This window comes from Lepisma saccharinum, chromosome 13 (assembly GCF_977018435.1).
Source record: "Lepisma saccharinum chromosome 13, izLepSacc3.1, whole genome shotgun sequence".
Taxonomy (NCBI): domain Eukaryota; kingdom Metazoa; phylum Arthropoda; class Insecta; order Zygentoma; family Lepismatidae; genus Lepisma; species Lepisma saccharinum.
In genome coordinates this window covers 77,747,407-77,773,686 of record NC_139241.1, presented here as the reverse complement: position 1 = coordinate 77,773,686, position 26,280 = coordinate 77,747,407, and the positions used below count along the sequence as shown (strand labels likewise).

Sequence of the window (26,280 nt, the reverse complement as noted above, 5' to 3'; positions counted from 1 at the left end):
TTTTTTTGGTGTTCCGTTATTTGAACTGTTGGTGATTTATTTTTGGTTTTTGAGTTTGTTTATTTGAACTGTTGGTGATTTATTTTTGGTTTTTGAGTTTGTGAGTGTCTAATAGTATCTAATAGTATTGTCAAACAGGATTGCGAAATATTTTTTTTCCCTCATCCCTCATACCTATTGAAGATATTGCAATGAAACTTGGCGGACGCATTACGCATAGACCATAGTATTTTCCAAGGTAGATTATAATCGGGTACCTATATCCAGGGCCGGTCCAGAGGGCCCCAAAGTTACCAAAAGGGATTCTTCGGAGGGAAATTTCCCGAATTATCCCCGATTTCCCTTTCCTCATGCTTGATGTACACATGTGCGTGGTACCATTTGAAAGCCTGTTTATATTCTGAAGAGAAAGACGTATGAACCATGATACTCGGATGAATTGTGCTGAAGCAATAGCTACTTAAAAATATTACTACGCAAACTAAAAAAAAAATACACAAAATGGAAACCATTTTGCCAGAAAATTACACAGGGAAGGGGTTAAGTAAAGAGGCAGTGTTTCGTCTGTCCCACCCAACACAAAATTGTTCACTTGCAGCTACAAACCTGGGGAAGTATTTTAAGGGTAGTTGTCTTTGATCAAAAATGTTAAGTTCCCTATTTCATTGCACAGAAACTGTAAGAAAAATGTTGCCTAACTTTCGGTAGAACAGTTACTTTAATATAAAAAATTTAGTCCGCGTTTCCCACCCCGTGACTATGGAATGCGCCAGTGGTATTTATTTCCTTAATTCAGAAACCCATTCTTTCCAGAATAACTTACTGAACTTGAAAAATGATTGATTTGCTTTATTTTACTTCGCTTCTTGTGCCACTTTTGGCTAATTTGCGAAGATGGGAATGAATCATGATGCGATGAAATTGATGAATGGACACTCGCAAACATCCATGCCCAGGCCTGGATTCGAACCCGGGACCCCTGGAGTCGTAGCGCGGTGTGCTAACCACTCCGGCACAGGTGAACTTGAAAAAGTAAATGGCGATGTGCATACACGGATTAGTCGAATATCCAGATTATCTGGACATCCGTACTATCCCGATATCAGAATCATCCGGAACGGATATCGGATAATTTGAAATCCGAATATCTGTTATCCGGATTGTGTGGCAGTCTGTAGCGCCACGGAGGTCGACCACATCATCACCGTGTCGAATACAAACCGGTAAACACAAACTCCAGAGAACGAATGTGCCTATGTCTACAGATTCCACCACCTTACGCACGCTCTCCTTCCCATATGTGCGTGCACGTCTTTTAATAAACCCACCGTGTAGAAGCAAAGGGCTGCAGCTGCGCTTTCCTGCAAGATCAACGACATAACGTCTCTCGTGAAAGACAGCCGCAGTCAGCCTTGAAGGCGTGCCAATGCGGGAGAGGGGAATCAAGGCCTCTCTCCCTTGCTCATCCACTGGCGCTTGGGAACTCAAGGGTTTGGCAACATTATACAGGGTGTTTCCCTAAAAACTACTCAATTGGTGGACTGCTATTGCGGAGACATTCATGATGAAATCTCAGCCCCGGGCCATGGTTTTTTTTTTTTTGCATAAATCCCTGTATTTAAAAAACAAATATATGTACATATGCCGTTCAAATCCTGACTAACCATATACAGAGTGTGCGAGAAGTGTAGAAAATTGGCCTGTACTCAGTTGCTTGGGGATGATTTCGTTTTCGTGATTGGCATCCCTGCTCTGAAGGTCACATGGAACCAATCGAAAGCGTATGTCAGTTGTTGCGCCATGGCTGACGTGAGTGGACATAGTTACTGCTAGTGACATGTGTGTGGTTGCACGAACGACAACGCACGAGGCAAACGATGCACCGTAACGTAATGTAAAGTTCGCAAGTGCGCTATAAAGTAAACAAAGATATATATATATATACGTATTATTATAAATAAATGCGTCATAATATCAAGGGTAATATGTACTATGTAATGCACTCTACCGGGTCTTCTGATAGGATCACCCCCTACTCCGGATGCCTAACTGATTATGTATACGTCGTGGGCCGAAAGTCATGCAAGTGCAAGAAGGTATTAATCGCAACTGAAATTGACATAGCAAGTTGTCACATGTGGCTTCCTCACACACACACACATATGTGTACATATCTAACACTTTTTAGTACATGCAACTTCGTTCCCAATCCTGTCCTGGCATTGGGATTTCTTTTTGAGTGTTTCTTCATCAATTTCATAATGTAATCATTCTTCCATATCATCATTCTTCCTCATTAGCCAAGAGTGGAAGAAAAACGACGCTGAATAACAAAAATAAAATACGTTCCTTGTCATGAGTAGTTCTGCACGATGTTTTCCGAGATCAGTGGAATATCCCACATGAATTCCTGGTATACGAATGACGAAATAAAAAAAAAACGGCCATCTTGGACACAGGCCCTCCGCAGCGACCGTCTTTCATCTTCTACAGATGGTCTGGGGTAGAAAGGCGTTGAAAGCCAATGACGTCAGAAACCCACCTGCGTCCTCCCTTTTCCATTATTCCCTTTGAAGCCGCGAGGGGTCCAATCCGGAAGCTCTTTTTAATTTACAGTCGCGATTAAAGAAGGAAATTAACGAGCTTGGAGGCGATGCGAATCCACTTCCATGAGTTATCTCCTCTTTGTCGTGTCATCCCGGACGCTAAGCCCCAGAATTGTCTGCGGTAGGTTCGTGGTCAAAAGAGCGTGCATTGGACTTTCCGTGAATATTCATTAATCACCGTGATACCTTGCGATGAGAATCACGGATAAATAGAAAGTCCCGGTGCTTCCACGTACGGAGCGTTAGTATCGGGCTCGTATGCTTTCCGCGACAACAGGCTAACGGTGGATAATTCGACAGACTCTGCACATTCTCTTCTAATGCAGGTAAGTTGAAAGTACAGCGTGTCCACAAAATCATTCCGTGATTATAAACACATACAGCATCGCTCTCGGTACTCATATTTATATAAAATTGGTGCCATTAAAGGCAGAAACTCAAAAATTTTAATACTTAACTACCTACCTCAGTGGCACTCAACGTGAGTTCCTCGTGTCACGTTGCAAACATCAAGGCGATATCCGCATGTACAGTGATGGTCCCGATGGAAGCAATGATACGACGTTTCCGATCTTCCAGATCTTGAGTGGAGGTACGTATACAAGATCTCTTACTTGACCCCATAAGAAGAAGTCATAGACATTCAAGTCAGGAGACCTCGGTGGCCACTTGCAGAACACAGCATCTTTGTTTGCGGAGCGTCCAATCCATCTTCCTTCAAGTTTCTCATTTAGAAAATTTCGAACATCGAGATGGATTTTGGACACGGAGGATTTAGGGATGTTTAACTGCAGGCTATCTCTACACAATTTGCTTCTAACAACAATGCAATAACACATTAGCAATCGAAAGATTTTTTTCCTTTTTTTTCATTATTTTATTGTTATGCCATCTATTGTTGTAGTTAACGCCAACAATTACACATCCGCTAAAATTCTTTGAGCTGTTCCTTCGACTGGTATCGGTATAAATTTCGTAATATACATAATTAAAATTTTGGGGTCGTTTATGATCACGGAATGTTTTTGTAGACACGCTGTATTATCGCATTTAAAATTATGAATACTACAGTTTCGGCTCCTATTAAAAATTAACCGGTAGACCTACGTAAAAACGAGCGGCATCAAAATTTCGCCGCAACCGAATTGCGCACACTTTAGATCCACGATTGCGCACCAATCTCACTCACCTGTTTTGCGCACAGATTTTGATCGAACGTTGCCACTTTGATAGCTTTAGTCTGTGCGCAAAACTGTTTTATTCTTTAGACAAGAAAAGAGAAATTAGAAATAAAATAGTAAATCATACCAATTTACTCAAACTCAAAAGTTAGGTTAGGTTAGGTTAATGACAGCAAAAACACGTGGGAGTACCCCCCCCACACACACACACACGCACAAACAAACACAACAGAAGTGAGAACGGCTTGAGAACATTTTACATCTGACAGCATCGCCTCATTTTTTTGTGCGCAATCCTGTACATTGTGACAGCTTGTCAACGGCTTATCAGATACCACTGATAAAACCGGGAAAATGTGCGCAATCCGGCTGTAGCCCAAAATTTAGCTATTCAATTCTGCTTTAACCAAATTTCTCTTCGGTAAGCTTTAGATTTTTTTATCACCGTCAGAACAAAAAGGTGCCGTTTTTTTTTTTTTCCACAAACGACCTCTCTCTCTTTGAAATTCTACAAGTAAGAAACTTGTGGCACGATCGTTCAAGACACGTTTTTACGTAGGTCTTGATTAATTTTTAATTGGAGTCCGAACTTCGAGCATCCATAGTATCTAATCCGATAGCAAATCTTTGGCATCTTATGACCGCCATATAAGAGTCATTTTTCCCCTCAAATGTGCTCAATACCAGGGAACGGCTGTATATGTATTAACAAGGTGCTAGATATGTAAATATATATTTAGTTACTTTAATCGCTGACTTCCGTCGCGGTGTGGTAATAACAGCGCGCTAAGACGTCAGGGGTCCCGTGTTCGAATCCCGGCCTGTTCTTTGAGTCTCTCTCTTGAGTTGATCAATTTAATCATATCACCACTCATCTACGCGATTAGCCGAAAATACCATTAATAACAAAAATCAAATAAAAAAGTTATTATATTCAAAATATGGAATTAAATATGGACTTACAATTTGTAAAAAAAATGACAATTTTCATTACGCAGAGAATAGCCTAGCTAAATAAAATGCATTAGGTTTATATGACATTAATTGTGTTGAAAAATTCAAACACAAAGTGTGCTTTATTTTCGGTAACTAAAACAATGGATTACCAAATTACATGACATTAATTGCAATGCAAAATTCAAATACCAATACAATGGATTACAAAACATTATAAGTTGTGCAATATGAATCTCGTCCTGCTGTCCATAAAGACAGATTTACATTCACTGAAACTGCGTTCAATATCGCAGGAAGCAATATTATTTATTACTTATATTATTTAACATATCAGTGGATTTCATCACCGCGAAAGCCTAGGCTTGCAATCTCTATTGTTTAGAAGAACGTTAGAATGACAGACAGATGAATTGCTTAAGCAGAGAGTACAAAAGGAGCAGAATACAGATGAACGAAAAACCTTTGGTATTAGGCACGGGGGGGGGGGGGAATGAAGTAACATCATGAATATGGATATTACATGTCGGTAAATGTTTGAAAATAATGGAGATTATATGAAAAATATATGTGTAAGCGATCAGCATGAAGAAGAGACGTTGCTAAGTTCCCGCTCGAGATGGATGACAACTACAGTGCGTAGCGATCCATCCACGAGGCACAAAAAATATCTCTGCTCTAAGTAGAATTCTGAAACTTCCGAATTTAGAATAACAGCATTTCCTCGAAACGATAAGCATTTGGAAAGCGGACACTGCTCAGAAAGGACCACGGCTTAGCGGAACTTCTCGTGGCTTTAATACAGGCGTTGAGAGGGAGACCCGACACGCCTGGCGTTTATGCAACCAGCCGCACATGAATGCACAACTGGTTGCATATAGACAAGGCTTGGATGGTTCAGTGGCGGGAACAGCTTAGCACCGCAAGGAAACGGACAAGCGTGAATCTTCGTGTACTTTCCTTTATCCGCTATCTAGATATTCCCAATAGTTTCGTGACTATGTAAGCCTGTTAAACTATTGCGAATATCTATATAACAGGTAAAGTATTCTACACGAAGATTCACGTGAACAGGTCCAGCCGAACCTTAAAGATACTATCCTTGCCATCTCCTGAAGTAACTAATAAAAAAACAAACATACAAAATAATCTGTTTGTATTGCCGGCCGCTTGATTTCAATCATGCTAGAAATATTCAAAATTACCGATTACTGACAAAAATATCCAAAAATAACTCACCAACTTAATTCCAGCCTGCAGCTTTTAAAAGTGAACTTCTGACTTTTAATAAAAATAAAAAAAAAACATTATGTGGCACGAACACATCTGCCAGTCATGGCATGCCTTTATATTGAGCGCAAAACATTTTTTTTTAAATAAAATTAAGACCATGCACAGTAGGCCACAATTCTGAAAATGGGGACAAAAATCTGTTCTAAATGAAATGATGTATGGCTTAATTGTAAACCTAGGAAGAAAGGGAGGGACAGCATGATGATGATCGCATTACCTCCATAAATGGCAGAGATCGTGAATATGTGGAACCTCCACATTCACCTATATTCCTTCACGGCACAGTGCACTGTTCACGGTGAATGTCCCCTACCTTACGCTACGAAATAAATTATAAAGTGCGCCGTGTTCACATACTGACTGAGATAAACCTTATCCTTCACTTTCATTGTTAGCAGTGGATAAATTTTCATTGGTCAGGCTGATTGTTGTCATGTGACACTCCGTGATGTCGGCAAGCGCGTGACGTCTTCTGATAGCGTACATGATTTCTTAGCGGTGCAAAACGGTCAAACGTTCCGACGCACCCAACACTTTAAAATCAATCAATTCTTAGCAAATAAAGGCCGAAAGCTATGATGATCTTCGTTGGTACAAATTCGGGAGCTCTCGGGGGAGAGTTGCTCTCTAATGTTCTTGCTTCTTGAAACTCCTCAGAGAGCTGGCGGCTGGAAGAACAGCTGCTGCTATGACATCTGGACCGTGCACCATCGGACATATAATACCAGAAATATTCTGTTATAAGAAGTCTCGCAGTTTCCAACATATCTGCATATTTTGATTAACACCTCGTTGATGCCTGTGGTTTCGACTGACTTTTTTAGGATCTTGAAAGAATTGGTGAGTTGTCTTGCCATCATTGGAGGTGCCACTACCAGCTTGTTTAGGCTTGTCAACGACAATGCCCACGAAGCGTTCAAATTTCTCATGGATGTTCAGTTTTCGAGCTTTCGTTCTTGTTTTGTCTTCTCCACGAGCCTGCCCCCCTTTTGACTTCACGACAAGTGAAGGAAGAAGTGAAGAATTAAATCCATGCATGTAGTATTGATAGTCACAACAGTATTTGTTGCTCTCCGAGTGACCTTGTCAAAATTGTTCATTTATGTCGACCAAGTGTCATAAATGTAACAGACCTGAGATAACGTTTTGCAAACTAGTGTGTTTAAAACCGCCAGAACTTCCAGAATGCGAGATGAGAGATATGTAGGACTGAGATTATGTACTTGGTCTCCAGTGTATTCCGATTCTCCTCGGTTTACGTTAAATACTGCGTTCTAATTAAATTCTATTTCGATGCAGACTTATTTAGCAGTGTAAAGCCGTATGCAACTGATATTATTCTTTTTCTTTAATTTGTACCTGCGAATTAGCACGACTTAGCAGCCAGTTTTCCCTTGATTCCATTTATAAGACCCACTGAATCATTCGGCATAAACATCTTCGTCCCACCTCATCCAACAAATTTTGAAAGTCAAATGGAAGAAACGAACATCATTGAAACTCCGCTGAAAATAGCAGGGTATGAACCTGCTCGTATAACAATGCTCACAATTCAGTAAATCAATTCATTCTCCACCCACCTTGACGATATGTAGAATAGGCGCAACAGAAGCCCACATAGATAATGTTCTGATAATTCTCAGTGGGTGAAACTGTGCGGGAGACGTGTGAAATGGCATTTGGCAAATGCACGGGTTTTGACCAACTTAAATCCTCATTTACGTTAACACCTGGATGGAACTATTTGCGTTTTGAGGTAGCACCATCATTGTTCTACAGGGAACTAATGGTTTAAAGGCTCTGCTTTAAAGTAGGAATTTCGATTTTTGTCCCTATTTTCAGAATTCTGGCCCACTGTGCCATGGCTTCATTATGCAAAACTATTTTTTTAATAAAATTAAGACAATGGTTTAATTTTGTTCTATAAAAGTCGAGATTAATGAACTAGAAATGAAGACAGCAAAGTAGAAATGGAATCTAAGGTGGACAGGAATTCGAATCCCGGTTTGGGCATGGATTTTCTTTATGAGTGTCCCTCCAGCAATTTAATATCCCTCATCCTTATCGTCGCGGTTAGCCAAAAGTGGCAGAAATACGACGCCAAATAAAATAATGAAATTCAACAAGAACGTAGTACTCCCTGGACAGCATTTTGCAGACTAGAAGCGAGTTGGCATTTTGATCCACACCCAGTATAATCATAGTATGTGGGGATGGTGTTAGTGTCGTCCATGTGTGTTTGTGATTGTCCCATTTCATATCACCATTCATCAACATCGTCGCGATTAGGTAAGTGTGGCAGAAATTCTATGTTAAATACATTACTTCAATCTATCAAATCAAATTTCCTAAACCACACTAGAGAAGAAATTTTGATTGATTGATTTACTTAGTTCTTCTGCCTCTTTTGGCTAATTCCAATTTGTTTGTTTGCTTGCTTGTTTGTTTTATTTGTTGTTTAAGTCCACTTCATGCAGGCTAATCCGGACTGGACCTACAGTTTAAAGTGCGATCCAAACCACTATGCCATGTGCCTCCACCGGGTATCTAATGCGGAACCCCTTGATTACAATGATGATGAGGATGAGCGATGATGATATGAAATTGATGAAGATACTCGCAAAGGACACCCATGCACAGGAGGGATTCGAACCCGACACTGCCAGCGTCGTAGCGCGCAGTGCTAAACACTCCGCCACCGAGGTAGGCAAGAGACCAAAAAGGACCATTGGGAGGAGAAACTATTAACCTCAGAAGAAGGGCGTGTGTGCAAAACACATACGCAGAGAAGCATTTCACGCATCGCTAAAAGGAGAAGAGAAAAAAAAAAGGATACGCATTTCTCTACGAAAAGACACCACACCGCCCTGTCACCCTCCCGCGTGAGATCACTCCGAAGGCATGTCTGCCAAAACGCCACGGAGGTTATTTCTGCCCAAACATCGTTGCGACATCAACAACCGGGGTTCCTTTGTATTGTGAGCAACCAGAAGGGGAATTTGCATCCAGCGATCTGGCTACAGTGACGACGACCTCTGGTGACAGGGACCGCAGAAACTCTGTCAACCGCCGACAGGGGAAACAGGGTTGCCATCTTGGGGAATTTATCGCAAAAGAGGGAAATTTCCAACAGTGGTAGGGATAGGCTCCCGCATAGTCAAATGGTTAGCGCTCTCGCCTTTGGTGCGAGCGGTACCAGGTTCGAGTCCTCAAATTTATGGTGTTGAACCATTGTGAAGACAATTCTGAAGTTACTTGAAAGAAGGGTTCCGGGCTCGAAAGCCAGAAAAAAAAGCGGCGATGGGACTCGATGCGCTGACCACAATTCATCACATGAAGAGCCGCTTCATAGAACCTGGAGTTTTGTTTAGTCATGGTGCTTATCTTGACTTTTAGCTATTCGCGGTGATTATGATGAACGGTGAGAAGATGAAATGGATGAAGAGACAATCACGAATATGTATGGACGACACAACACAAGCCTCAGGAGGATTATACTGGCTGTGGTTCCAGGCGTCAGAGGGTCGTTAACCTGCAAACAGTAGTCCAGGGTGCACCACGAGGAAGAAAGGTTAACAATTGAGTGCCTTCCGAAAGGGTCGCTCCCTACATCCCGGAGCACTACAGGCAAAAGGTAAATTTATCCCCTGTGCATCCCCGTGTCTAGCTTGTTTTAAATCCACTTGATCCTGAGTCAGGTCGAACGGAAGTGGACCTTGGGTTAAAGTGGGATACAAACCACTACTCTAGGGATCGAACCTGGCACCTCTTGATTCTTCACCGCTAACAGGGCCAATCTATCAGTTCACGATATGATCTCGCAGAACTATCTTTGACGACGAATCTTCCATTTCCTTTGAGTCATTGGGTGTAGGTGATCCCTTCCCAACTTAGAGAGTTCAGTACGGGACATTGCAGGCTTTTACTTTCACGATCGCCACCCCCAAATAAGAAGTTTTGTCAGAAAGGGAAGTCATTAACATTTACTAACTCCTTCTTCCCCTTCGTGCTGTTAGGCGTCGGGGTCCTTCAGCCATCTGCTAAAACTCTTCCTATCTTGTGACATTCTCTTAACTTCCATTAGTGCCTTTCCTCTTTTAGTAACCATCTCTGACAGGTATTGCTCCCATTCTATCCGAGGTCTTCCTCTTCCTCTCCTTCCTTCTGGTCTCCTTCCATTACTTGTTTCTGTTTTCTTTCTTCTCCCATTCTCATGACATGGCCATACCAGCCCAGTGTTCTTCTCTCTATTATCTCTTCAATTAATTCTACTTGAAGCTGTTCCCTGATTTTAGTGTTCCTGATTCTATCTCGTCTGGTTTTCCCTTCCACTCTTCTGAGGTATTTCATCTGTTGTTGTTAATCTACTTTTATGCTTATTTTGGAGCGTCAAGCTTTCTATGCCACAGAGCATTGTTGGTGTAATTATAGTTTTACAAATCCTTAATTTAGCATTCTCTTGTACCTCCTTTTCCCTACTATTGTATTACTTATTTGGTAATATATTTTATTTGTTTTTAGAACCCTGCTATTTATTTCTTCTTCTACTTTTCCATCGCCTGTTATTATTGTTCCCAATAATACTTGTTCTAGCTGTTTTCCTTGCCACTTTATTTCCAATCTCTCTTCATTTCCATGCTTTCATATATGCATTACTTTACTCTTCTTTGGGTTCACTATCATCTCTCTATCTTGTATTGAGCTGGACCATTCTATTACTGTATGTTGTAGTTCCTGTTTAGTTGTTACTAAAGCTATGTCATCAGCATACAGAGGTGACTATACATAAACTGGTTTCAGTGTTTTATTCCCAACCTTACATTTTCGAGTTCTTCTTCATTGTTTATGTATTTGATCCATTAGTATTATAAATAGTAAGGGGCTGGGGCTATCTCCTTGTTTAACTCCTTTGTTCATGTTAAATTCTTTTGATTTCTCGCCTCCTATTCTTACTATTCCTTTAACTGTCTTGTAGACACTTTGTATTCTTCTTACTAGTTTTTCTGAGGCTCCTATTTTCTGTAATGCTGACCATAGATGTTGCCGTGGTACTGTATCGAAAGCTGCCTTTAAATCCAAAAAGGCTACAAATAGTTATTTTTCTCTGCTAAGGAATTCATATATAACTTGTCGTAGCAAGTCAATAACACATGGAGAGAAAATAACGAATATGCACTAAAGGATACGGAAAGTAATATCATTATTTTCTAAACCTTCTTATAATGCAAATCATCATTCAAAACACTGTACTTGACCATGCAATCTGTAAACTTGCACACCATATCCTTCCCCTATTCCTGGTACTGGACATTTTTTCAAACTCATGTTAAACTGTGTAGATGCAAGATTCAGAATTTCGATAATCGGCTTTAACTATCTTAAATGAGGACCACTTTCAGACAACTAGTTTCTGAGACACATCTGAAATCCAGAGAGACACGAGAAGGGGTGATGTGAGATGGGAAATATTTGGCTCTCGAGGTAGGCAACACTGTCAGGAAGAAGAGAGAAGCGAATTTCTTCGGAGTTAGACATTGTTGAACGCGCACCTGTTTTCCAAACATAACTACCGAAGGAGGAACACGCTTGGGCGCGGGAGTGAGGGGTCCCATTTCTGGAAACACTTGCGAAAACTCGCGCCAGCGGTAGGAGAACTCGAGCTACGAACTCTCTGTATCCTTCACAACAAAAATCACATGGCCGTTTCGCTATGTACGAGGGGTGTTCGATAAGTTCACAGCCTCAGATGGATGGAGTGGAAATGCATGTACACATCGTGTATGTTTGTAAGACGGAGCTCACTCTCACAAGGACCGTCTCAAATTAGAGAAACAAAAGAAGGCGAGAAGAAAGAGAGAAATAGGAAAAGAAGTATTAGAGAGAGGGGGAAGAGAAACGGAGAAAGGAAGGTGGGGGGTTGGGCCAGCTAGGGTATGAAGCACTTGAAGATCCACCTTACTTCCCTGACCTAGCCCCATCAGACTACCACGTGTTCCCTAAATTGAAACTGTTCTTCAACGGCACTTACTTCGTAACAAATGAATCTCTGCTTGAAGCTTGATAAGCTAAGTACATTGAATAAACTGGCTCTGCTATTGTTAGGCTGGCAATTTATCAAAAGTACACCCAACGGCAAAACTAGCTGCACAAACATTGCATATACGTTGCATTGCATACCACGTGAACCCAGCATCTAAAGCTCACGTTCACCTGCACGAATTTCGAATCCAGACATATCTATCAATGTACAGATGTTACGGATGCCGTGTGACGGTAGGTGGACACTCGATCTCCGCCACAACCACGTCACTTTGCTCGGCAACGCAAAACGCTTTCTGAGGACAGTATAGAGTCTATGTTGTGTGAGTGTCCATGGAATTTGTGTCGATTATATGAACAAACAAAATAAACTACGGACGTATGAGGCTCTAAGTGTAGGAGATAAGACTTGATGGATTTGGCGTAGGAGAATTAAAATTAAAAATAAAGAATTTACGTTCTAAGTACAACCAAGAACGATTGAAAGTATAGAAGTCAAGAAAATTAATTTTGTTTCCAGACATGTCCTCGTGCATTATCGTATTCACTTCTCGTGTGTAAACAGTTTCAGAACTTTTTTTAAAAAAAAAATCGCCAACGACGTCGATGGGTTCATTCTGTCAAAAGAGCACCAAACAGCTGCACCCACTATCCCACTTTGCTGAAGTCTAGTAGAAAGTGTGTAAACAGCTACTTGCCATAGAAGGTTCGAGTCGAGCAATGTAAACCAGCCTTAACACGGAACATAGTTGTTGTTTTTTTAGGATGGGGGATAAAATTTTAAAAACATTCGACACATTTTACCTTTTAAGACTAAAACGGAAGAATGTCGTGTTTTCGCGAAATTTTCCGTTTTATAAACACAAAACATATTGAAATTCGCGTTATTTCGAGATTTCGAATGCAAGGAAACTGTGTTTACAACGTCACTAAGCATACATAGACACTTTTATTGCAATAATTAACATTTTTTCGGTGCTTTCGCATTTGCGGAAATTCACGGTCCCTACACATCAGGCAATATCAGAAGCGGCATCGTAAGAGTCGCGATATCAACCTCCAGATATAGCCCATCCCGAACATACTGACACATTGTGAAGCGATTTGGTGCAGCCCTTAATTTTATCCCCGCATCCATTCGTCGACCTCGCTTGCCAGCGCAGACACATACGTGCATGTGTGTGTGTCTGCGAGTTGGAACGGAGACGATATTTGTTGCGAACGCCCGAGATCTGGCAGGGTGCCGGATGAATCAGAGGTTCTGGAGTTTTTTTGCTCCCGCCGTCCCCTCCCCCCCCCCCAAACCCTCGCCCCTCTCTCATGCATACAACCTTGTGCACCTCTCTCTCTCGCGGCCGTCCCACGAAATATATCGTGGAGAGCGCTACAAAGTGATTGACGTGTCGCCTATTTTTAAGCTGTGGAAGCATTGTCGACTAACACAGCCGATGCCAGCCCGGGGACTTTCGCGCAGTGTTGCCAATCCACTCAACTTTCCACCAAATTTGGTTCCAATCACAGGGGCGGGTTAAGGGCCGGGCGAATTTGTTGTGTTTTTATTATTATTGTTGCTTAGCGTGGCTTTTCTGCCATTTTTGCATAATTTCGGATGACGGGACGCTCACAATGGACATCCATGCCAGTCTGAGTCAGGATTCGGACTCAGGACTCCTGGCGCCTTAGCACGTTGCCCTAACCACTCCACCACGAGGAGCAAATCGGGGTGTCCTCTTTGAGTAGTACCAAAACATTAATTCTGATTAACCGTGGCTATTTGTTTTTTTTAAAAAAGAGTTGGATTTGTGAAGACAAAAATTAATTGTAGTTCGCGCTGCATAACAGAACAAGTACATTGCAAAATCATGTAGCAAATTAAGCTAAGGGATAATTGTTATTTTGATATCCTTATGCAGTTATTAAATAAATACATACTTAAAATAAACATGTTCTTTAACAGTAACACTTAAGGTAATGGTATGATTATTCATCGTTAAAACAGTAAATATATAAAAAAAAAACATGTAAGGGGTGGGGGAAAATAGGGTGACCATGGTAGGTAAATAAGGGTTGGGCAGGGCAGAAATTATGGACGGTGCCAAAAACTCACCTCCACCGAGTCAAAATCTAGTCAAAGGCAGTAGCGGATTCTGCCTATTCGCACAAGCACACCCAAATAAATCTGTAATGCAAGTATTTCTTTTACTATACTTAATTACTGAACACTATCTCCTTCAAAACATCAAACGTTCCGACGGCCCATCGGCTTCGCTTTACCAGCGCCTGCGGCTGACATACGTTTGATACGTGTGAACACAAGTCGCCATGTGTTCGTTTGCCACTGTTTGCAGCATGTAAGAAAAGAGACGGGATTGGCGATAGTATTATAGGCTTTATGCCCACTCTGCTAGTGCGGTGTTCACGATACAACAGTGTTGCAATCCCATTCCATTCAAAATCGGTGGTGGAGTAGAGGCAGCCCACACATCATCGTAAATCGAGGGATGCTTTTTTTTTTTTTTTTTTTTTGAAAGGGTCCTTTCTATGGTAGCTTCGCACACCCTGTTCGGAGCATGGCAGAGGCAAGAAAGAAGAGAGGAAGGGTGGGGGGCAACCGAAAGCAAAATGAATGTTTTAAACAATGTCTTGCATTGCCTTTGCAAAATAAACTGTCCTTGTGGCGCTGTAGTCGATCATTCCGCATGGGGGGAACGTTGAGAAGTCAGCTGTTTTCATTGTGTGCCTGTTCATGCGTTGCAAAATTGTTGCACTGTCCATTCCTGTTTCAGTACAAAGTATTTGATTTCATGATGAAAGGGAAAACTGTACACAGCGATAGCATATACGTAATATTTAACGTTGTTGAATATTTGGAGGGAAGTTAGCTACATAGGGTGCAGAGACTGTAGTAATAACATGGATACAGCGGAAGTGAAATAAAAATTGTGAAGTACAAAGCAGGGCAGTGTGGACTGTCTGGGTACTGTTATTTTGTTTAATACTTATTATTATCTTGATTTCGCTTCATTTAGTTATCTTGGTCAGTCGGTCATTAGAAATCAACACCTGCTAGATAGATTACAACTGATTTTCTGCATGTGGCCTTTGGATCGGGTATATTGTTTGCTGGAGTGGCTTGAGATAAAATTTTCACCCAGGCGAGGTGAAAATTTACACCCTGCTGCTCTTACTTTCCACCTTGCTCCAATGTAAATCATGGCCATCTTATAAATTTACGGGTTAGATGACGAAAAAAATAGCCTTATTTTAAAAATGCTTTGAGTGTTTATTGTAGGTATGTGAGAATGTGTTTATTTAATACCTACATAATGGCATCAAAATAACAGTAATCTCTTAGCTTAAATCCCTACATGATTTTGCAATATGCTTATTAAGTTCTTCATCAGTAACTTCATTAATTCTTGACAACAATAATTCCAACTCTTTTTTAAAACAAATAGGCACGCACCTGGTGGATGCACATAGTGGTTCCGATCCCACTTTAAACTGTAGGTAGTCTCTGCTTTTCTGTGCATAAATGGACCTAAACTAAAACAATAAGATTTTTCATGAAATACAACTCTCCCATAACCTCATTTTCAGCGAAAGGTGGTCATAACTTGGGTTACCAATACATTTAGCATCATCATGTATGCAAAAACTGGTGAGAGTATTTGAGAGGGGTGACTTGTAACACATCTTTTGGATGCAAGGCTGAAGTGTACACCCATAGGGCCAGACCACCAGCCGCCACTGGTCAAAGGATCAAAATTATCCACTTAATTAACCAAATACTAATTCCTGATCCACTTAATTACAGCCTACAGGTACCATACATCCGTCCACCCTCACCTGTCCTGTATACAATGGACAAACAAGGAATGGCCAGTTACGACTGCAAGGAGACGGTGCCATTGAAAGTATTTGGCTGACGAGAAATGAAAAACAACTGAGACAATCAGCACAGCAGACACGCTGTGACCAAAGTAAATTTTCACTACCACATCACAGCAAACATACCTTCAGAAGAAACATTTCGCATAACAATTTTAAAGCACCCCGACCAAAGGAATCATATTGACCACTAAGACCATGATAAAATTCAAGTACAATTCCCGATTTTCAAGGCGAACTTTCCAAAAATTCACGGGTACAAGTAGATGTTTTCTCAATTTCAACCTTATGTATTACAGTCTCTCACCACCCACACAGAAAATTTATTAACAATATGAAGGGGTCTGCGTTGTTCGAATGTATCCAAAAATTCTAATTCAATTAAATGGTATATATATTTAAAATATTTAATTGAACGTTCGGAGTTTACATTTGCTGTTTCACATACACTCGAAGTACATTTACAAACACAAGTCATAAGTGTCACAGGATACACTAATGTACGGAAAAAAATGTTAATTGTACAATAAATTCAAACTCCAATTAACCTAATCAAGTTCAAAATATATTATCTTGCAATAATGTTCCACCTGTCAGATAGATTGTTTTGCAAAGGACACTAACAAAGTTAACAGATTGAGAGAATTCTGTTTCATTTTCCATGCAGCTTTCTTTTCCTTCCTGTATAAAAATAAAAAAATCCCCCGTGAAAAACTTGCCTCATGGCATTTATAAATATATATAAATTCAATGAGATAGGGATTAATAAAAGTTGCGATTTAAAGTCTACGGAGAAAAATCAATGCAGAATTCATGCAAAATCCCCGGAGCCAATAACTCGTGCATAATTCCCAGAATTTAAGGAATTCCTAGTGAGTAGCAACCCTGGGAATGCAAAAATGTGATTACATGTCCAACTTGCAAAACTGGGCACTAACTTTGCCTAAACAAATCCCACACATTTTTCAAAGGCATTTTAAAAACAATTTTACAGACAACTCTGAAAGGTTTTGAAAATTAAATTAACATCAATTGTGTTCATCATATCATCGTTCATCCTCATCGTCGTGATTAGCCTAAAGTGGCAGAAAAGCAACACTAAATAACAAAAATCAATTCGAACCAATGTTTGAACAAAATTCAATTCAAACCAATGTTTAAAAGTAATAGTGACTTATTTTTCTGCGATTTAAACTGTAATTAGCTACTTAAAAGTAAATAGCTGTAACTGTAACAGAATTACTTTCATGTGTATGCAATAGGAGTAACTTTATTAACAGTTACTATTACAGTTACTTTCCAACACTTAAATTATTAATTTGAACATTTCTTTATGTGGGTAATTATGTGTCTTCTCTGGATGTTAAGGTGCAATGAATTTGTGAATATCAATTATGGGAAGGAATCTAGACTTCGTTACATGCTAAATTTAGAATAGGCATGCTTTAATGCAATTTGTCATTTCTAATTGCACGCAAAGACTTCAGTGTTTTGGATGGATTGCTGCATTCATTTGAAACATGGTAGTTGAGCTAAGAGAAGTGGCTCTTGTTGAACTTGGAATGGAAGAGAAAGAAACAGGTACAAGTGGAATCGGTACCACCACATGCAAAGTACCGTGGCTGGCATACAAACGATTTTTCGAATTAAAATCATTCAAGCAAAGCAGGCTCATTTTCTATTTGTTGTAATCATATAAATACATGAAGACATTCATTATGTAGCACAAACATAAATAAAACGTATGTAAGTCTTCATATGCAAGTCGTGGTGGACTAGTCGCTAAGGCGTCTGACTGTCACATGGTGGAACCGGGTTCGAATACCGGGGTGGGTGATCTAAGGTTGGATTTTTCTGGCCTTGTCCCCGCATAAAGCAGCTCTGGGGAATCACCCAGGGGGATAAAGGCAGCCAGGGTATGGTGCTGATAATATCATCTCAAAATTGGCTGAGATCGATAGAATGTGCAGAGTCCTACCCCCACATCTCTCTATGTATGCCTCATGGCATGGTGCAAAGTGCACGGGGAACCTTACCTTAAGTCTTCAGATAATTATTTTACTACAATTAATGATCACTGATTATGTGTAATTTGTGTGCAACACAATTTCCAGCAGAAAGTAACTGTAAAAGTACAGTTACTTATCAAGTACCAGTTACTGTAGTTATATTTCAAAAGCTTCTTCCTCTAGTCAACTTCTGCCATAATAGCGTAGGGTTGGTTGCCTCGATCCATCTCCTCCATTCCTGTCTGTTTCTCATCATTCTCTTCATCATATTTATTGTCTTATTCCTTTCTCTTCCAATCTTTTCCATTCTGTCTTCAAACATTATCCTTGGTCTTCCTTTACCTCTCCTACCTTGCACCTTTACTTCTAGAATTTGCTTTACCTTTTATTCATTCTGAATACATGTCCCCACCACTTTAGCTGTCTCTTTTCAATTATTTTCTCTAGCGAGTCCTGTTCCACTTCTCTTCTTATTCTTTCATTCCTCACTTTATCTCTCCTAGTCTTATTAACAGCTCTTCTCAGGTATTTCATTTCACTAGCCTGAATTTTACTCAGATGTTTATCTTGAAGTGGTAAACTTTCCATTCCATATGTTAATGTAGGGACCAATACTGATTTGTATAGCTGCATTTTTGTCTTTACTGCCACTTCTTTCTTTCCCATTATTGTTTTACTGAACTGATAATATACTGTATTTGCTTTTCTTTTCCTATTTAGGATTTCTTCATCACACCTACCATCACTTGTTATGATGGTTCCTAAATATTCATATTCATCTACTTCTTCCAAGTTCTCGTTTCCATATCTAATTGCTATTTCATGATCTTTTTCTCCTTTTGCCACCTGCATAACTTTACTTTTCTTAATATTAATCTTCATCCCTTTTCTCGCAAGTTCTTCTCCCCATTCTATTACGCTCCTCTGTAAATTCTCTTCACTGCTAGCAATTAAGACTATATCATCAGCATATAGCAGTACTTGCAGTTGTATTACTCTCATATTCCAATATCCTATTTGTACTCTTGGGGTTCTTCTTTTGCAAATTTTAGTTATTTCATCCATTACATTAATGAAAAGTAAAGGACTGAGACTATCTCCCTGTTTAATTCCTTTTTCTATTTGAAATTCCTTAGACTCGTTTCCTTCTATTCTTACTATTCCTTTTACATCCTTATATACACTTCTTATTGCTTTAATAAGTTCCTTAGGTACTTCCTTACTTTCTAATGCCTCCCATAGATATTTTCTAGGTACCGAGTCAAATGCCGCTTTCAAATCTAGAAATGCTAAGTATATTCTTTTATTTTTGTCCAGCATTTTCCCCATCATTGTTCTTAATATAAAAATGTGATCTTGAGTCTGTCTCCCAGGTCTAAATCCAGCTTGTTCCTCTTCAAGTTTTCCCTCTATGATTTTTCTCAGCCTCCTTTCCAATATATTCGTATACATCTTATATACCACTGATGATAGACATATTGCTCTATAATTATCACATTCCTTATTACTCAATTTCTTGTGTACTGGCACAATTATGTTCCTTTTCCACTCTTCTGGTATAGTCTTAGTTCTCCTAGTTCTCCATACTTCCCTTAATATATTCAGTAGTATTTCAGCCATTCTTGGTCCTCCATATTTTATATTTCAAAAGCTTGGTATTTTTATCTCCCCTTTTTGTATCTCTTTCTGCCTTTATTTTTACAGATTTACTTTGACAATTTACACTCCCTATTTCTATTATCATAATCCTTGTACACAAAGATGAGACAACTATTATCATAATCCTTGTACACCAAGATGAGACAACAGGGGGGCAATTACATATATGCAACTTTAATTTCCTTCTAACTGCTTGCACATATTAGCATGGCACTAGAACATGGTTTAGACTGAACAAAACAATGCATCATTTGTGACACTAGTATCATATATATGATTTCAAATTTCACACTGGAAACAGCACCCCCCCCCCTCCCATGGGGACTAGTACTGCGAAAAAAGCCCAGGGTCTAAGGGTTAATAGTTTTTAAACCAACTTAATTGGCCTCTTATCAATCATTTCTTTTGATAAACTTTTACTCTTGCATACCGTTTCCTTTCATTTTATCGTATGTCTCTGTCAATATATTTCTATTTCTTCTCGTCTCCCTTATTTCTTCCAACAATATAAAGTCGGGATTAGCGGAACATTCAATCAATGAGGGCCATAGACCAGATTTCAGCAACACAGAAATTATAGCCAAATCTTCAAACTACTGGAACCACATCATAAAACAAGCAATAGCTATTCATGGGGAAAAGGAGAATCTCAATCGCGACATGGGGTTCTAACTGGGCCCAGCTTGGCTAGCGATAGTCGACCAGCAGCGTGAACGTAGCAGACACGGCACCCGATTGGTCTGCCATCTTCACCTGCAAACCCCCCACGAATGTATATACACCAGGTTGACGCTCAGGACTGCACTTCTACCCTGAAGATGAGTGACGTTAGCTCTCGAAAGCTTGGAATCTTTTCCGCAACTCACCTGGTCGATAGACCGAGAGAACCTTTTCATCAATATATACATTTTCACAAACACTACATTAATTTTCATGATGCTGAAATGGTACCATTAAAATGAATATAGTGCAGGTTAAAATAACAACATATTTTCCCAACTATACAGCACACATGCACCAAAATATTACACAGAAGCAATTTTTCTATTTGAAAGCGTACGTGCTGAATATTTAAGATTGATTGATTGAATTCGTTCGTTAAGTCCACTTTGCACAGAGAAAGGCTAATCGGGACTGGACCTGCAGTTTAAAGTGGGAATAGAACTGCTGTGTGACTCTACCAGGTATTGAACCCAGGATCCCTTGATTACAAGGTGACAACATTACCACTACGGCATCGAGGAGACCTTGCTGAATATTAAGAGAATCGCTATGAAGTACTAAATGTATATTAATTATCATTATAATCTGCACATTTATTTTCCCTCCCATGCTAATTTTCATAAAATTTATTGTAGAAATAGTACCAATTCCCATTCATTTGACCCTGCATAACCAAAATTTGTAAATATGTCTCTAACCGCTGTTGACCTAGTACTGTATCAATACATAAAAGACTACATAAAATACAGTAGAGTGCGGTTATTTTCATAACATCCCTGGCTATCTTGTAACACCCAGTTGATTTATTTGGTCTAGGAATTAATTCGTGCACCTGGACAAGAGATGGCATAACGAGCGTATCGTCCCACAGTTCTGTGTAGCCACACATGCGTTGAAAACTCCTGCCAGCATGCATCCTTCGTAGTATAGGGCAGTTGATTGACGCGTCAACAACAGCATTTTGTAGTCAACTGAACATGGCACAGTTCGTGCCAGATAAAGTGCTTTTGCGGGGTGTTCTGCTTCATTACTTTAACATGCAGAAAAGGGCTACCGAAAGTCATCGTATTTTGGTGGAAGTGTATGGTGACCATGCGCTAGCTGAGCGAACGTGTCAGAAGTGGTTTGCACGGTTTAGAAGTGGTGATTTCGGCCTGGAAGACCAAGAGCGACCTGGACAGCCAAAAAAAATTTGAAGACGAACAATTGAGAGCATTGCTCGATCAGGATTCGTGTCAAACGCAGGAAGAACTTGCAGAAGCATTAGGCGTTGATCAAACAACAGTTTCCAAACGCCTCAAAGCCATGGGAATGATTCAAAAGATGTCACATTGGGTTCCACATGAATTGAAAGACAGAGACGTTGAAAGACGAAAAACCATTTGCGAATTGCTGCTTCAAAGACAGAAAAAAAAGGGGTTTTTGCATCGCATTGTTACTGGCGATGAGAAGTGACTCCATTATGAGAACCCGAAAGAAAAAAAGGCCTGGGTGAAGCCAGGTGAACCAGGTCCATCACAACCGAAACGAGATATTCACTGTGCAAAGGTTATGCTGTGCATATTGTGGGATATGAAAGGTGTGGTGTACTATGAGCTGCTGCAACCAGGTGAAACTATTAATGGAGAACGTTATCGACGACAATTAATGCGTTTGAAGCGAGCTCTGGCCAGGAAACGACCAGAATGGGAGAACAGACATGATAAACTTAGTTTTCAACATGATAACGCTCGCCCACATGTCGCAAAACCAGTCAAAACCTATTTAGAAAATGTCGGATGGGAAGTTTTACCCCACCCGCCGTATTCACCAGACGTTGCTCCTTCGGACTACTACTTGTTTGATTGCATGAATAACGATTTGATTGGACAGCGGTTCACTTCTTCAGAAGATATCGAAAAATGGGTCTCTGACTGGATCGCTTCAAAGGATGAGGACTTCTTTTGCCACGGAATCCGTAACTTGCCTGACAGATGGACGAAAGTGGTGGCTCGCGATGGACAATATTTTTCTTAAGGTATTTATTTATTTTGTGTTTGAACTACAGCTTTAATATGTGCGTAACAACCGCACGAATTAATTCCTAGACCAAATAGAATACTTTGATATTGCACATTTGTTACATTAAAAATTATTATAAAAAGAAGCTGTAATAAAGCATAAAGGAACTTGTTGATGCAGAAATACACAGTGATTCAAAAAGAATATACATATTAGAAACCAGTATGCTGTTGAAACTACCTTCTGAATGGAAGGTAACATCGCGTAGTTTCATTCAATTACTGCTAGATCGCGAGTGCAGCACTTGTGCTATCACAATCCCACTATTTTAGTTCGAGTCAAAATGGCGATGCAGCAGCGAAAGGCATTCTGTGTTGTCGAGTTCGATAAGTGTAACTCTGCGATTACAGTGCAAAGAAGTTTCCGCTTGCGTTACCAAGTGAATGGAACATTCCCAGGTGGTATAGACAGTTCATAAACACTGGTTGCGTATGTAAAGGAAAGAGCACTGGGAGGCCGCATGTGTCGGAAGAAAATGTTGCGAGAATCCAAGTGTCTTTTCAACATAGCCCTTCCAAATCAACACGTCATGCAAGTCAGGAGTTGCAACTGCTTCAGACAACTGTGTGGAGAGTTTTGCGGCATCGTTTGGTGATGAAGCAATACAAGTTAACAGTTTTTACGGGCGCTGAAGCATGAGGACAAGGGAAAAAGAGTGGAATTTGCTGGCAAGATACTGGAAGCTGTTGAAGAGGATAACAGTTTCACGAGAAGACATGTGTTTAGTGACGAGGCTTATTTCCACCTTAGTGGCAAGGTTAATGAACAGAATGTAAGAATTTGGGGCCTACAAAATCCAAATGCGTACATTGAAAATGAAAGAGATTCACCAAAAATCAATGTCTTTTGTGCAATATCCCATTCATCTGTGTACGGACCGTACTTCTTCAATGAACAAACAGTTAATGGTGAGAACTATCTTGCTATGTTACAAAATTGGTTGTTTCCAAGGCTGCATGAAGAAGGTTTTGACAACATAATTTTCCAACAAGACGGAGCACCCCACCCTCAATGGAATAGTCAAATGCGCACTTTTCTCACTGAAACTCTTCCAAGACGTTGGATTGGTCATCAGGCAGTTAACAACTTGGCACTTTTCAGCTGGCCTCCAAGGTCACCGGCCTTATCTCCATGTGACTTCTTCTTCTGGGGGTACATTAAGTAAACCGTTTATGTACCACCACTACCAAATGACCTGGACGAGCTGAAAAATTTAATCAGTGCTGCGGTTGCTTGTCACGAAAGACATGCTTGCCCGAGTTTGGGACGAATTTTATTACGGCTGTGATATTGTTCGTGCCGCTGGTGGAGGACATATTGAATATCTGTAGATAAAACTTGTAGTGTTTGTGAGTCTATGTACAAAGTTTCACATATTTACTATTTACGGTTTCTAAAATATACCTCTTTAAAATATGTATATATTTTTTGAATCACCCTGTACAATGTGTGTTCAATTCATTTTTTTTTTATAAAGAAAAATATTCTTTTTCACTTCACAAATTAGAGGAACTCTGCCAAAATGTAGATTTGGATACTGAAAATAGTGAAATTAAAGAGGAGGTACTTTCACTATCTGTAAGAAATACATGAGAAAATAAACACGTTTGTTATTTTTTAATAACCATTATCTAGCTTGTTAATCAACATAAAAGTGCTGCTTCCATCGAACAGCAATTGAGGTATCGAGCAGTGATAAGAGTTCTTGATGCTGGAATGGCTACCACCAAAGGACATCTATGCCCGTTTGGTACGCCACGAGGAGAAGTACCTAGTTGAGAAATCGGAGATTTTTTAAAAAAATATTCTTGCACATTTCAACAGAACTGAAATACATGTGCTCCTTACATGGAACTACCTCATCCCGTTAAGAGATGGGTTACTGTCCTAAACATCCAAATGCCTATACAGTTTGCAGTAATTAGTTGATGTCAGTTCAATGCAACTCTTCTTTCAGACAAACATTACATGTGGTTAAGAGGGTTGCTGGCAGGCCTGTTAGGGACCATGAAAATAATCTGACTCTTACTATGTAATGAAATCATGTACTCACCAAAAGGAGTGTCTTGTGAGCTACCTGTAGAAATGATAGTGCCTTGGGAAGCCGTCCTCCTATGACCTGTAAATAAGGTACAAAATTATTACAAAATAATATATTTGCTTCATTGCCTAACACAAAGTTTGGTTTATTTCTGTTGTTATTACAGTGGAACCTTGATAACTCGAAATTCAAGGTATCAAGGATTTTGATTTACCAAGGTTCGAGTTACTGAGGGCCAAAATTGCCGGCTTCGAGTTATAGAAGTCTAAATTTTACTGACCCTTCTGAACGTCGGCATTATGTATGCCTATAACGTATGTAGCATCATTTGAAGTTAATACGTATACTGTACAGTACAACGTATCAACACTTCTACAATGCACACTAAGCACATTAACAATGATGGTTACATACACGGCAGGGTGGGGGAGTTCAAGTCCCGACACAATTGTTAATCACCTGACATTGTACGTACGCACCTTACACTTTGACTTATTGAGGTCCGTGCGACTAAGACTTCGAGTTACAGAGGTGATTAGAATTTAACGTCGACTCAGAGGTTTTTCATACTCTACCTTCGAGTTATTGAGCTCGAACATCCCATAAACTGAACAAAAATTCATCTTATCAAGGTTTTATTCGAGTTGTTGAGGTAAAATTAGTAGTGTATGTTATGGACAATTCAAGGGGATTTCAAAAAAATTCGATTTATCAAGGAATTCGAGATGCTGAGGTTTGAGTTATCACGGTTCCACTGTATTGTGTTTGCTGCTATTGTGGTTGAGTTAAAGAATTGCTTTTACTTGGAACAGAAATAAAGAAAGTATTAATATCTTTCGAATGCTGCAAGTTTCATTCAAATCGGACTGTTGTCTCATGAGATATAGCAATTTCCAGTTTTCCATATTATTTTCAATATGGATAAAAAAAAAGTAAAGGTAAAGTGCTCCCTGTGCTTAGCACCACGCCATGAAGGTGTATAGGGGGTGTGGGGGGTAACACCCCACACTTTCTTGATCCGGTCATGAGTGGGGGTGATGTGATCAGCATCACACCCCTGACCGCCTTTACCCCCCAAGGTTTCCCCAGGTACCCATGTCATTCGATGCTGGGTGGGTGCCAGGGCAGCTTCCAACGTTAGAAAAGTTCCCGGATTTGAACTGGCCGGGGATCGAACCCGGGACCTTGAGCATGGTAGTCAGACGCGTTACCGACTGAGACACCGCAGCTACGGATAAGCAATCCATATAAAATTATAAATAATTTTATTATCAATACTGAAGAATTTTGCAAACACACATTAAAGGTCAAAGCTCAACAATCTGGACAGGAACTAACAATGCATCATGCTAGAAAGTGGTTGTCAAGCTGATAAGCAGTGCACCTGCACCAAAATGAAAAGTGTCTTTACAGATTCTAGAAGTTTCTCTGGACATCAGAACTTCAGAAGGATCGAGATCTTACAAGCGATACAAAGTCAGTATGGGCCTTGTTGGCTTTTACTTTTACCCTTAAAAGAGAGGAAAGTTATTAATGTGCTACGAGTAAAGAATGACGATGCAATGTGGTTCTTGTCTACCCCTTCTCTTACAATCCAGATCAACTTACACAGACATATTAATTTCTTGTTTCTCAGCTATTTGGGGGCTGAATATAACAGATAAAAGAAGATACCAGGACAAAAGAAATAATGCATGAAGAACTGGTAAAGAAGATGGAAGAAAGGAAGATTAAGAATGAACTGATAAAGAAGACAAAGTGAAAGAAGAGACAAAAGAGAATTAGGAATCATACAAAATGGCTTGTTAATGAGGATTGGCAAA

At 39.9% G+C, this 26,280-nt stretch overlaps 1 protein-coding gene across 1 annotated transcript in view; it reads right to left on the bottom strand.

Moving 5' to 3' along the window:
- LOC145997441 (mitogen-activated protein kinase kinase kinase 7-like) overlaps window positions 1–26,280 on the bottom strand; it is a 168,843-nt gene that overhangs the window by 86,118 nt on the left and 56,445 nt on the right. The window contains exon 10 of the mRNA XM_083134484.1: window positions 24,470–24,535. Coding sequence (XP_082990610.1) covers window positions 24,470–24,535 — 66 coding nt within the window. The remainder of the gene's footprint in view (window positions 1–24,469; window positions 24,536–26,280) is intronic.